This window comes from Acipenser ruthenus, chromosome 21 (assembly GCF_902713425.1).
Source record: "Acipenser ruthenus chromosome 21, fAciRut3.2 maternal haplotype, whole genome shotgun sequence".
Taxonomy (NCBI): domain Eukaryota; kingdom Metazoa; phylum Chordata; class Actinopteri; order Acipenseriformes; family Acipenseridae; genus Acipenser; species Acipenser ruthenus.
Genome location: NC_081209.1, coordinates 14,585,519 through 14,600,668, shown reverse-complemented (window position 1 = coordinate 14,600,668; position 15,150 = coordinate 14,585,519). Strand labels below are relative to the sequence as shown.

The 15,150-nt window shown below is 40.8% G+C and overlaps 1 protein-coding gene across 1 annotated transcript in view; it reads left to right on the top strand.

The window, feature by feature from the left end:
* LOC117428201 (tyrosine-protein kinase CSK) overlaps positions 1–15,150 on the top strand; it is a 98,886-nt gene that overhangs the window by 44,377 nt on the left and 39,359 nt on the right. The window contains exon 2 of the mRNA XM_034901491.2: positions 13,472–13,551. Within this exon, the coding sequence (XP_034757382.1) occupies positions 13,537–13,551 (15 nt within the window). The 5' untranslated portion in view covers positions 13,472–13,536. The remainder of the gene's footprint in view (positions 1–13,471; positions 13,552–15,150) is intronic.

The following is a 15,150-nucleotide window of genomic DNA, read 5'->3' as shown; positions in this document are numbered from 1 at the left end:
ATGTGCATGCATTTCCTTGAATCCCTACTGCGTTCAGTTTGAGAATTAATCTTTTATGCAGGACTTTGTCAAAAACTTTCTGGAAATCTAAATAGACCATGTCGTATGCTTTGCAGTTATCCCTTTTCAATGTTGCATCCTCAAAAAAGTCAAGTAGGTTAGTTAGACATGATCTCCCTTTCCTAAAACCATGCTGGCTGTCTCACAGGATATTGTTACCATATAGGTAATTTTCCATTTTGGATCTTATTATAGTTTCTATAAGTTTACATATAATAGAAGTCAGGCTTACTGGTCTGTAATTACCTGGTTCGGTTTTGTCTCCCTTTTTGTGGATTGGTATTACGTTTGCTATTTTCCAGTCTGTCGGTACAACCCCTGTGTCAAGAGACTGTTGCATGATCTTGGTTAGTGGTTTGTAAATAACTTCTTTCATTTCTTTGAATACTATTGGGAGGATCTCATCTGGCCCAGGGGATTTGTTTATTTTAAGAGCTCCTAGTCCCTTTAACACTTCTGCCTCTGTTATGCTAAAGTTATTTAAAATTGGATAGGAACAGGTCGACATGTGGGGCATGTTGTCCGTGTCCTCCTTTGTAAAAACCTGTGAAAAGTAATCATTTAATATATTTGCTATTTTTTTTTCTTCATCTATGATTTTGCCATTTGTGTCTCTTAGACATTTAACCTCCTCTTTGAATGTTCTCTTGCTGTTATAATATTGGAAAAACATTTTGGAATTGGTTTTAGCCCCCTTATCAATATTGATTTCTATCTCTCTCTTGGCCTTTCTAACTTCCTTTTTGACTTGTGTTTGCAGTTCCAAGTACTCTTTCTGTGTGCTTTGTTTTTGGTCCCTTTTAAACGCTCTGTAAAGTGCCTTTTTTCGCTGAATATTTTTTTTAATTGATCTATTAAACCATTTTGGCCGTTTTGTTTTAGATTTAGATTTGTCTACTTTTGGGATGTAATTGTTTTGTGCCTCTAGTACTACATTTTTAAAAAACAGCCACCCTTTTTCTGTGGATGTTTTCTCTATTTTACTCCAATCTACTTCACAGTTATGAAACAATGGTTGGTTACAAAAAGCACAAATAATATAACCAAATGTTTGTTTGGTAGCTTTTCAACTTTTGAACTATAGGCTACTTATTATAAGTGTTTTAAAAAAAACCAAACCAATTTATAAATTGCGATTCATAAATATCAGCTTTTGAACAGTTTCAGCACTGAGTTGATTACGTTGCGGGGTCACTATCAATCCACATCCACTGAACAGCCTTTCAGACGGAACGCTCGTGGCTGGCAAACACAGATACTTGCAAGCTAACATGGAAAGATGTGGAAATGACTGGGCATGCATCTTCCACCAGTTTAGTGGATTAACCTCGATATTACTTTCAGGTAAGCTGAGATAACCAAGAATCTCACGCTGAACAGCTTCTGACACAGACAGGTTTCTTGCAAGTACTTCAGGTTTTCTCTTCTTGATTTTGACTGCCTGTTTGAAAAGTGAGGTTAAGCCTCCCTTGGTTTTCCTTTTTCTTGAGGTAAGCAAAGTGTGGGTGCTGCTTTTCACTCAACTGTCCTCAACTCCAGGATCCAAAGAGACTGCCTCTTCCTCACCCTGGCCCTGGCGAGAGCCACCAGATCCATTAAAAGCCACTTTGGCCACTTCCAAAGCTTCCTACTTAACTGTTGCAAGAGTAGCATTTTTATTTTCAAGATACTCCTGTCTAAAACGGGGATCTAGAAATGAGCACACACTCACAAACTGTTTCATGCCTTCAGCTAAGTACCGAGACTGCAAGTCCTCTGATGTGGTACGCTTGAGCTGCTTAACCATTTGTCGGTCAGCATTCACGTCCAGAATATCCCTATGCAAGTGCTGCAGAAGGGGACTTAAAGCAGATATAGTTACATGTTCTTCTCCACTGAGAGAATCTGTAAACTGCAGTAGTGGTTCCATTACTTGTGCTATATCTTCTAAGACTGTAATTGCTCTATCATCTGGCATTAAGTGCCAGTTTTTGCGGTCCTGTGCCAGGGTGGCAGAGATTGCCTGCTGCTGCTCAATAAATCTGATGACCATTGATGCAGTTGACCCCCATCTGGTAGGAACATCCTGCAAAAATATCAAAACACTTTCAATCAAAAACACACCACACATTTAAATATGTAAGATTTTAATTCAAGTGTTTCTGTTTATGATAATTATCTAATTGAGATACATGAGTAGAAGATTAAAAAAAAAACTTAGTAGCAATACAATTTATAAAATTAAAACAAGCCTACATACAGTATGTAGTACTGTACTTATGATTGTAGTTTAAAATAAACAACTATAATATTAGCTATAAATTTAGGCTAATATTAAACTTGCCATTTGGTTTATTTTTTTGGGGTGGGGGGTTGCATTGTAATAATTGCAATTGCATTTAATGTATGTAAACTGTCAAAATGTTAAATAGACAAAATAATGACATTTACAGTGAGCTACATATTTTTATTACTACAGGGATATATAGCAATTCTGTGACTCAAAATATAAATTGCGTAGCAAAACTTGGGATTTGTGTAGCAGTTTTTATTTATGTACTTTTTTAAATTACTTTGTAAATGAGGGACGGAAATAAGACGAATGCATAGCAGTTTGGTCCATTTCAGGTTTTACTAACCACAAGCCCTTGTACTGTACTGAAAATGCTGGTCACAAAACCAAATGTGTTTCCCAGTGCCAATATTTGTACTGTCTGATCTGTCTTGTATGAAAAAACACTTACCGATGATTAAGATAGCGTCAGCGTTGGAAACAGAAAGAAAGCTTTTTGGCACGTTCCCCTTTGAGAGGCGGGCTGTGTGAGTGTGTCGTCAGTCAGTTGTGTGTAGCAGTGACGTTTCAATACACTGGTCGAGAAAGCTTTATGTTTTACTTAAGGTGTTTATATGATGGAGCTTTGCTGGATATAGCTTATGTACACCACATAGCAGCACTATTTGTAGCCTGATTAGAATATAAGTACCGTTGCATTTTAAAAAAAGAAGAAAAAAGTACCGCTGCATTGTCTGCAGTACTTTATTTTACGCGTGTTTCAAAACAGATAAACTGAAATAGTTACTTCGCTTTTTAGCGATCCATACATACATATGCATGGCATTTATCATGTATTTTTGACTCGCAAATTGCGAGGCGATACCATCTGTTTCCACCTCCTGTTTACAAGTACCAATAATTTGTGTTTTAATGTTAGGAAACCAGGAAAATTTGGGGTCAAAGTGAAACCATGACGTGAAGTTAAAAGCAACTGTTTAAAATCAATACTTACATGTATCAACTTATGGTCTGGAAGTCCCAGTTTCTGTTGCTCCTTCTTCAGATCTCGTTTTTTCTTCCAGCTTCTATGAAAATGAGCAACGACAAGACGGCACACTCGAACAGCTCTCTGTACCGAATCAATCTTAAGTCCATGGTTTACTGCCAAATCTAAATTGTGGCCAAAACAACTCAGCCTTTGAACCTCCATATCCCGAAACGCCTTTACATAGTTGCTCCCATTGTCTGTTACAGCACACACAATTGACTCTTTTTTCAGGCCCCACTGATCCAAGACATTACAAACTGCTTCAGCAATATTGTTTGCAGTGTGATCCGCTATCATTGGTACAACCCCTAAGCACTTGGATTTTAACGCCCAATCTTTATTAATAAAACGACAGGTAAACGACATGTATGCATCGTTGTCCCTGCTTGTCCACAGGTCGGTAGTACAGGAAAAAAAAGTAAGTCCATCCAATTCCGCCCTCAAACGGGAGGTCTCATACATTGCTGGTATGTGAGCACCACTGAAGTATTTTCTTGATGGAATCTCATATCTTTTGTCCAATGTGTTTATCATATGTCGAAATCCAGGTTTCTCAACTACGTGGAATGGCTGCATATCCTTGCACATAAAACAGGCGATGGCATTTGTAATTTCACAGTGTTTTGGGTGATCCGTGCTATATTTAGATTTACGTTCCAGAAACTCAGTTAATTTTATGTTTGAGCTTCTCTGTTCAGATTTCGATTTCACTCCACCTCCGTCATATTTGGTTCTTGTAGAAATATGTGAATATGAATCTGGATGGTGATCTCGTAGATGGGTGAAGAGGTTAGTGGTATTCCCTTTGCATGGTATGTTTTTTTCCACACTGCCTACAGACGGGCTTATTACCTTGCGGATCACTTTCTGTCACTCCAAAAAACTGCCACACAGGACTGATGCTGTTTCTTTTTTCTAAAATGTTTTCGGAAGGTTTGGTAGTTTCTGCAGTTGCCATCGCCATTAGCTCAAATGTTTGCCTTTACTCTGTGAATATTACGTCACATGTTACAACTTCCCACTACGCAGCGCGCACAGATCACGTGTTGCGCCTCACGCAGACAGTTAAGTCCTGTCTTACTGCTTCAATGCAGAGTTACTGTTACACACAAGCATATCATAGTGGGTAACGGACGCTAAAATGATTATCGATAATTATTTTTCAACCCAATACAATTATCGATGCAAAAACATTATCGATAATATCACGATAATCGATTATTGTTCCAACCCTAATGGCTCCACTGTGTCTTGTTTTTTCAGTCCTTTTGCTCATCAGGTTTCATTTACAACACTTCAGGTGACATGCGGCTGCACTCACTCCAGTGGTCTGGCTGTCGCCGACCTGTTTGACAGTGTATTTGAAATATTTGCATGCCCTCAATTAACGTAGAAGCAAATATAGAACTAAAAGATTCTCAGCCCAATAGTAGTGGTATTAAAGGTAAGAAATGGATAGCGTACTGCTTTAAGTAGCTACAGTATTTAAACCTAAATGGCTGTCAACTTCAGCAATACATTGAAAAGGGTTACCATTAACCAATGACCTGCTTCACATTAGCACGATTTTGCCATGAATGATAGTAAAACAAAGAAGAAAAAGAATAGGGAATGCATACATAATCCGTTCCCCATTTATTTGCCTGTGTATTGTACAATAAGTGGATTGTTAATAAAGGAATGTATTACTGAGTGCTGTGTAATGTAGGGCAGAGAACTTTTCACACCACTGATGAAAAATGCAGGCTTAAACGTCATACCAACAGGATAAAAAAGCAATGCTTGCATCTGTAATTTACAAAAAACTGTGGTTAGGGAAGGAAGTGTGATTTCTAACTCTTTAAACCACTGGTAGGACTGGAAATACAAGGAATACTGCTGTGAAGAAAATCAATATGAAGCTGAAAGCTGCATCATCCAGTAGATCTGTCAGCTTTGTCAGCCCGTCTGAAAGCAGATGGGGAAGTACAGTATGGAATGTGCTTTCAGCAAAGCATATAACCAAGCCTTTAAAAACACCCTTACCAGCAGCATTCTCACAAGCTTCCTGTTGATCTGGGTGCCTTCCTGTGTCTCCACTGTATTTTGCACACAGGAAGTAAACCATTTGTTTGTTGGGGTTTTATTTGAAAAGCATGCTTATGGTTTACAGATCAGTTTCGGTTGTTTTTTGGTCCAGCTGGTAGGGAGAGTATTCCTCTTTACAGTTACTGGCTCCTTGTTTGGGAGCATTCAGTCGTTTCAACTTTGAACTGAGGCATCCAGAAATGAAAGCTATTTTTAATTAATTTTTGGTTTTATACAATGTTTTTTGGTTCTTAACGCCCTTATACTGCTTTGCAACCATAGTACTGCACACGCTGGCTTTGTGGCTTGCTCCCTGTACTGCTCACGCTGGCTTTGTGGCCTGCTCCCTGTACTGCACACGCTGGCTTTGTGGCCTGCTCCCTGTACTGCACACGCTGGCTTTGTGGCCTGCTCCCTGTACTGCACACGCTGGCTTTGTGGCCTGCTCCCTGTACTGCACACGCTGGCTTTGTGGCCTGCTCCCTGTACTGCACACGCTGGCTTTGTGGCCTGCTCCCTGTACTGCACACGCTGGCTTTGTGGCCTGCTCCCTGTACTGCACACGCTGGCTTTGTGGCCTGCTCCCTGTACTGCACACGCTGGCTTTGTGGCCTGCTCCCTGTACTGCACACGCTGGCTTTGTGGCCTGCTCCCTGTACTGCACATGCTGACTTTGTGGCCTGCTCCCTGGAGGCTCGACACATAGTATTCATATCTGGAAGTCAGAGAAGTGAGGATCTTCTTCTTCTTCTTCTTCTTCTTCTTCTTCTTCTTCTTCTTCTTCTTCTTCTTCTTCTTCTTCTTCTTCTTCTTCTTCTTCTTCTTCTTCTTCTTCTTCTTCTTCTTCTTCTTCTTCTTCTTCTTCTTCTTCTTCTTCTTCTTCTTCTTCTTCTTCTTCTTCTTCTTCTTCTTCTTCTTCTTCTTCTTCTTCTTCTTCTTCTTCTTCTTCTTCTTCTTCTTCTTCTTCTTCTTCTTCTTCTTCTTCTTCTTCTTCTTCTTCTTCTTCTTCTTCTTCTTCTTCTTCTTCTTCTTCTTCTTCTTCTTCTTCTTCTTCTTCTTCTTCTTCTTCTTCTTCTTCTTCTTCTTCTTCTTCTTCTTCTTCTTCTTCTTCTTCTTCTTCTTCTTCTTCTTCTTCTTCTTCTTCTTCTTCTTCTTCTTCTTCTTCTTCTTCTTCTTCTTCTTCTTCTTCTTCTTCTTCTTCTTCGACGCCCTTATCCAGGGTGACTACAGATACTTCTGGGTGAAAGTTAATTGTTCAGTAAAACCTCTATTATCCAAATTGATCCACACCAGGGGGTGTTCGGATGATCAAATTGATCCACACCAGGGGGTGTTCGGATGATCAAATTGATCAGATAATTGAATACAGTAACTGAAACTGTTTGACTTTCCCAATCAAGACAGAGAGCACATACAGTACACTACTACTACAGTACCCCTTTACCTTTAAATATATAAGATACTGCACTGTACTGTAAATAGAAGAGATTGAGGGCAGGGCTGACAGGTTACCAAGGGGCTGTTTGATAACAAAGAGGATCTGTGGTAGTCTAGGTTTGGATAAAGTTTTACTGTATGTAACTCATTGAGTCGCATTGATTCTGTGTGCTTTAATAAACACAGCTGCGCAAGATGGGTTACTACCGACCAGTTTGATTTTATTGCTGTGTTTTGATGAAGCATGTGTCTGAAAGAGATCCTTTTCTTTCACACTATTTTGTAATAGAAGTTCCTATCAGTCAGAAATAGCCTGGGTTATTACAGTGTCCACTGTATACACTCATCCTATCAGAGAGAAATAGCCTGGGTTATTACAGTGTCTACTGTATACACTCATCCTATGTCAGAAATAGCCTGGGTTATTATAGTGTCTACTGTATACACTCATACTATGTTAGAAATAGCCTGGATCATTACAGTGTCCACTGTACACTCACAGCAGCATGGTATTCCCTCAGTGGCATATTTTCTCATTGCCAGAGTAGACGGTGTCAGAGCTTCCACATTTACATATATTTGTATACTGTGCACTATGCAGTAAGCTGTCCCATTTATGCTTATGTACTTCATGCTTGTGCCAAAGAAGGACAGTAACTCTAGTGACCAGCTTGCACAATTAATAAAAACATGTTTAAACTCCAGTGGTTGGGACACAGCTGGCTAATTCCCAGGTCTTTCATGCCATTCACTCTGAAAGCTGGGTTCAAATTGAGATGCTCAGGCCGTCGGTAAATAAGAAAGGTCTCAGCCTAACGTACTCCAGACAGCCCTTGTCTCAAAAGAAAGGGCACATGGCGTGCTCCTGAGAGTCCTGCTGCTGCAGAAAGGCAGTGATATTCCCAGGTGCTCACACTCACGGAGATGCCAGGAGAAGCTCTTGTGCTGCCATTGTCTGGACTGAGACCCACAGATCTGGAAAACCCCCAACACAAGATGATCTTTAAGAGATGTTTATGTGCCCTGAGATTCGTGTACTTCATTCACACGCCACAGCCCTGTATAGCTGTATGAATCGGTGCACACACTAGAAGAAACATGCTTACTGTGCTGCTGTTTGCTTGTGTTACTGTGCTGCTGCGGTAGATGATCTGTTTGCTTGTGTTACTGTGCTGCTGCAGTAGAGGATCTGTTTGCTTGTGTTACTGTGCTGCTGCAGTAGAGGATCTGTTTGCTTGTGTTACTGTGCTGCTGCAGTAGAGGATCTGTTTGCTTGTGTTACTGTGCTGCTGCAGTAGAGGATCTGTTTGCTTGTGTCACTGTGCTGCTGCAGTAGAGGATCTGTTTGCTTGTGTTACTGTGCTGCTGCAGTAGAGGATCTGTTTGCTTGTGTCACTGTGCTGCTGCAGTAGAGGATCTGTTTGCTTGTGTCACTGTGCTGCTGCAGTAGAGGATCTGTTTGCTTGTGTTACTGTGCTGATGCAGTAGAGGATCTGTTTGCTTGTGTTACTGTGCTGATGCAGTAGAGGATCTGTTTGCTTGTGCAGTATTGCTTCACCCTTTTCAGTGCAGTGCCGCCTTTTCTGATTCCTAATTCACTAATAGACTAGCTCCTCTACAGCTTATCACTGGATTTTGTTATTTTAATTTAGGTGAAGTCGATTTTCTCCACTAGCCTAACTTATTGGGCAAGTCTCTGTGGTTATAAAGGATTCTCATCGCTTTTTAAAACATTTTTAAAAATCTTTATTTTAAAAAGGACATTGCTGCGTGTCACCATACAGAATACATCACACGGTATGATAAGCGAATCCCTTTGATGTCCCTTTTTTAATGTTCATAACCAGTAACCTACTATCGTATTAGATAAGGAGATAATTGTGGCAGCCATTGACGTCATTCTGTTTTCCTAGTTGTAGTTGTGTATTCAAAGCCCTGTAAATGTGTGCGTGTGCATGGCCTCCGCCGCTGCTGTGACTGAACTCCGAGTCCGGTCTGTGGGCTCTGCAGGCTGCAGGGAGGGCAGAGGGCACGCGGTGATGGGCCTGTCAGGCGCAGACAGAGAACATGCTGTTTCCAGAGCACTGTGCTTCTAACAGGGGGATTTGCATACAGAACGGGGGCCATTTCCATATCCTAATGCCGGCTGGGTTGTGACCTTGACTGGGGTCTGATTGCACAATACCGGCTTTGTGGAGATTAGGGTTGGGTTGAGTGCTGTGTGAACACACAGGGGTGTTAATAGTTTAGGGTTAGGTTAGGGTTGAGTGCTGTGTGAACACACAGGGGTGTTAATAGTTTAGGGTTGAACTCTTAGCGGTCCATTTATTCAGTGCGTCGGGGCCAATTTATTTTCACACGCGCAGTTTAGTTTAGACGCGCTGTTTAAAGGTTTAAAAGGCACTGCATATCAACAGGACACTCAGTACTGCATCTCCAGGCCTTCACTGTATTTTTCACATACCTCTTCATCTCCTGATCACTCGTTTTATCACCAAACTCCTCAATAATGCGATCCAAGTCATTATTTTATTACTGTCCACATCAAAAAGCTCTGCACATGTCTGTGATATTGTTTGAGCGCTGGATGCAGAAGCAGCTATCTTGTATGTTTAGGCCGTGTTATCTCTGTGGTGCCGGGGCTATGTGTATTGCTCAGATAAGCCCCCCCCCCCCCCCTTTTTTTCCCTCGACTTCTATCGATTTCCTATCCTAATTTAGTTAGTGCAAATCCCTTAAACTCAGGAAACACTTCAGAGGAAAACTAAAGGAGAAACTGAACTCCTGTCTTGTAGAACAGCAGGGCTGCCATGGTCACCAGTGATTGGGCCTGGAAGACAGCAGACAGGCCTGTAGCCAGTTTCCCCTGAAGTGTTTCTTGACTTGACAGAATACTGCTAATGACAAGTTTGATCAGCGATGTGCTGGAATACTGTATATTGGAATGGACTGGGATTGGAACCCTTCATGTAGCTGAGTATATTGTAATGGATTTCTAGCACAGTTTAAGTACAAATTGACTCTCTAGAGGCTGTCTAGTATTATTTGGTATGGCCTCAGGATTTTTCTCATAGTTTTACCTGCTTTGTCACAGCATGCGTGTTTTACACAAGTCCAGGGGACCATTGCTTCTGGGCAGTTGTTTCAGTTGCTCAGTACTTGGAAGGCTCTGTACTCTTCAATCTCTTCAGTTAAGTCTAGCAGGTTCAGAAATGGAAAGATAGGTTCCACTGTGGGCAATTGCCCTGGCCATTCAGGTACTGTGCAGTGGGCAATTTGCCAAAGTGGAAAATCCAGGCTGGTGTTGACATCTGGTGTCAAAACATTTATTCCAAATCAGTAATATTGAAATGAATAGAGTGTGTTGATACTTAAACATTTTTGCCCATGTATTTGCAATATTCATCTGTGCGGCACTTATACAGTACAGGGGCCCATGTGGAGCTGGGATCACAGGGAATCTCATTGGCAATAGTTCCTGGACGAACGGGAGGTTTTCATGTTTGAAATGAACAAATATTCTTTCATTTTTAATAAGATTGAAAACAAAAGTATCATGTGTACCGTATGACAGTAAAACCAACCCAGAGAGATAAAAATAGTGTGTCCCCATCCAATGACTTAGTAGAGAAAGGAGAGAAGCACGGCTCTGTGGAATGCTCACCGGGCACGCCTGTGTGTTGCACGCTCACCGGGCACACCTGTGTGTTGCACGCTCACCGGACTCCCCTGTACGAACAGAAAGCTTAAGTTTCCATGATTCAGGAGGAAATGAGAAGAACACAACACACTAACTTCCAGGCAAGGTGAAATCAGTCATTATACAAGAGAAGCTAGCTGTACCACACAACAAAGTGAGCATTGTGATGATGATCCTTTAACCAGAGAATGCATAGAAGAGCAGGCTTATCTAACCACATGTTAATGCACTGTACAAAGCCACCCTATTAGCATGATAACATCAAGGAGCTTGAAGACAAACTACACTGCATTGTATTCCATTACGAAGTATTATTAAATACTGTACCTTTTTTTTTTTTTTTTTTTTTTTTTGCAGTATAAATATAATTTATTATCACACAGGAAATGTGTCTCGGGTTGGTCAGGAATTCACTCATGTACTTTTACAGTACTGCTTGCAGTGAGAGTGAAGGAAATGGACGCGCTTTGTTTTCTAAAAGCGCTATGAAAGCTCCCTCATGAATGTTTACCACAGTACATTTGCATGGTAGTTGAGCAATTTTTCCCTGCTTTTCTCATCTTCATACAATGCATGTACCATGGTTTGCATGCTTAACTAACTCTGGGCTTAACAATGCTTGCTTGTGCTTTACCATGCTTTGTTATCCTTTGATATGCTTTTACTATAGAAATGTTTGTAAGGGTAGATGGAATATGTTTGTGCACATACCTATGTATGATGACTACAAGGATACTTTAGTTGCAATAAAGTATTCTATTACCATGGTATAATGACATACTATATTGTATATGGTTTCATACCTATTGTAAAAAACACTATTATAATATATAAACCAAAGTTCTGCACCTTTTTATTAAAGTTGTATAATATGTGAGCAGATGAGATCTGAGCCATCTGTCAAGAACATCCTGTTTCTGTACAGCATCGCACATCGGAAAAGACTGATTTACCTGCTTCCTGCTTGCGTGGTGCTTTGCATTCGCTCGTTCTGAAAGTACTACTGGGTTATATTTAGATGCTAGAGTTGGGCTGGCGGTTTGGCGGTCTGTGAGTGCATATTGATACGACAGCAAACACTCGTTTAGGGATTCATGCGAAGGGTGAGCTGCCTATCGGAGCAATTCCCATTAATAAGGCAGGATTGATCCTTTTACTAGTTTTATTGATTGATTTTTATTTTTTCCAAAAAGTATGCATTAGTGTGTTTTCCAGATAGAACACCCTAAACTTTATCAAAATAAAAAGGGGATACAATGTAACATTTGGGTATAAGATTTTTATTTTACTTTTTAGTGAAAAAAGTCCCCTGTGACATACTTACTTACTAAATTACCTAAAAGGTAGATAAAATAATTATCATATTATAATGTTTTTGTTTGTACAGAAATAAATTGTCACTCCAGAACCATAGTCAACATTCTAAGTTTTTGATAACATAGTTACTGTTACAGCAAGGTCCCCTGAAACATAATGAAATACATGGATGAATAGTTATTAGAAGTATACATTTAGATTTAACTGAATTGTATACCAAGTGATTTCATATGGACTGTACTCGTTGGCTGGACAGAATCATGAAATCACAGACTGTTACTTTTCTAGAGGATCTCCGATCATATGCAGAATGTTAAAGGGGAAGGCACAGGTTTCTTTGTTTTGAAATAAACAATTTGTCAGATTCAGAATACCATGAGTAAAGCATTGTTTGGAAATGTGAACTGGGAACCCCTTCTATCTATACAGTATACAGTACGACACAGGGAGATTCTTGAATTGATCATGGTGTGCAAAACCCCCTTTTTAAGGGGACTTAATTGTAAAGTAAGGCTTCTGGGATCTTCCCTGACAGCTCTCTTTTAATATTGAATGCTCCTGTGGCCTGGATGTGGCGCAGCTCCTTTGGGTGGAGGAATCCCCCATCCTACAGAATTCCTCACAGATCCACTGCGAGTGGCAAACTGAACCTCCATTCAGTCACCAGCATGTATATATTCTGCTCCTTGACAAACTGAACCTCCATCCAGTCACCAGCATGTATATATTCTGCTCTTTGACAAACTGAACCTCCATCCAGTCACCAGCATGTATATATTCTGCTCCTTGACAAAATTAACCTCAATCCAGTCACCAGCATGTATATATTCTGCTCCTTGACAAACTAAACCTCCATCCAGTCACCAGCATGTATATATTCTGCTCCTTGACAAAATTAACCTCAATCCAGTCACCAGCATGTATATATTCTGCTCCTTGACAAACTAAACCTCCTTCCACTCACTAGCATGTATATATTCTGCTCCTTGACAAACTGAACCTCCATCCAGTCACCAGCATGTATATATTCTGCTCTTTTAAGCAGCTGTCAGTACCTCCTGCATCTCTAAATTTGACAAGTTAGGTTTCTTCATGTGGCCTGACTGTATAGATAAATCATGGTAAACAATGGACTGTTCAACTAGTCTGTATGTGAAACACATTTTATAACCGAATAGTTAAAAAAAATAAAGGGTCTGCTGTTAGTGCCACCTACCTGTTATACCAGGTACTGCATTATTAAGTGAACGTTAGTATTTGTGAAATGTACTGCATGGTGCTGAGCATTGTCCCAATTGAGGCTGCTTGAAAATCTTCAGAATATCTCTGGGAAAAGCGTAATGTTAAATCATGGAAAAGTCGAAGAAAGGCGCATGTACAGTAAATGTTGTGTAGTTTTGCCCAGTGTTGAGTACTGTAGGTGTACCAGAATAGCATAATGAACAGATTATATCAAGTGCAGCCTTAAAATGAGCCTGATACTTAGAAGAGAAACTGTGCTGCTGCCACTAGTCTCATTCATTAATTAAACATGTTTAATAAAGCGTAGCCTGTGAACTGTGTTGACCGTGTTGCTTCTGTCTTGCAGCTCTGATGGTACCAGGTGACTTGTGACTGGCGTGAGGAGGAACCCACTTCCCAATCGACTTCACCATGTCTGGGATTCAGGTATGAGCGCTGGCACAGTGACACTGGGAAGGAAAGATCAGCCCTTTGTAACCCCCTTTCTCACACACACGTATGAATGTCACTCATTTTCCTACATGAAGTGGTGCACATAGCTAGTAACACCCTTTCTTTATTTCTCTATTGATTCTGATGAAATGTTTTAACACTGGGGTGGAAACATCAAGCTTTGTGGTCTGTAGCTTTTCTCTCTAATTTATATTTAGATGTTTTCTTACATAATTCTTTTTTTAAACTTTTATTTCTGTTCCCACTCCCCTCTATAGTGATGTCCTGCTCGGGAGTGCTTTGGGCAACTCATTGAACAGAAAAAGGGAATTCCTCAAATAAAAAAAGAAAACAGCCTTATATGCAGAAGTACCACTGCTAACTTTATCATCATCCAAAATGTTTGCAAATGATACAATGAGCATCACTAGAAGAGGCTTTTGAAGCCTTGTTATCTTAATCTCATGATGCATTCTCTAATTACTGCACATCCCTCATAGATTCTGTCGGCACGTCTTGCTCTGCGGGAATATTTCCTGTTTCTGTTGCCAAGCAAGCACTGCCTGCGAGAGCCAGCCTCTCTCCATTCAATTACTGACCTGCTGAGCTAATTCTTCTTGTTTCCTCCACTCCCATTCCCTGTCAGTCTCATTTGCTTTCCCAATTTCTCTCTCTCTAGTCTCTCCCTAAACGTTTAATCATATTCACCCTCTCCCTCACTCGCTGAGAAAGCTCTCAACCAGCGCAATACAGTTACAACTGGGGCTGCAGTACAGCACTGCAAAAACGATGCACAGCACAATGCTGTGAACTGAGTGGACTAGTGAGAAGATCTTCAAGCACTGGTAGTTTGTTGAAGCAACGCTGTTTTCTGCTGGTTTCCACTCTGGCTCTTGCCAGTATTTGAATATATTCAGAAAATGTAGATGGTATTACAGTTTTATTCCTAGCCAACATATTCAATATCCTCTTGCCTGTAACATGTATAATTCCATGGCTTCAGTCTTGCGTTTCTACATATAAAATCTGATGACAAATGAGTATTTTAATTATGAAATAATTACTAACAGGCATGTCAACCATAACTGTTAAACACTCAGTAGTGCTAAGAATGTTATAAATTTGATGACAAATGTTCAAAAGAAGTGTTTTGAAGACATTGAGAAAGACTTTGTAATTGAAGCTCCCTTACCCTCCCCATAGCTCTGTGAACCTCTATCCTGCAGAAGCAGTCGGGTGCTGTGTGAGCTCCCCTCCCCTCCCCATAGCTCTGTGAACCTCTATCCTGCAGAAGCAGTCAGGTGCTGTGTGAGCTCCCCTCCACTCCCATAGCTCTGTGAACCTCTATCGTGCAGAAGCAGTCGGGTGCTGTGTGAGCTCCCCTCCCCATAGCTCTTTGAACCTCTATCCTGCCGAAGCAGTCAGGTGCTGTGTGAGCTCCCCTCCACTCCCATAGCTCTGTGAACCTCTATCCTGCCGAAGCAGTTGGGTGATGTGTGAGCTCCACTCCCTCCCCTCCCCATAGCTCTGTGAACCTCTATCCTGCAGAAGTAGTCGGGTGCTGTGTGAGCTCCCCTCCACTCCCATAGCTCT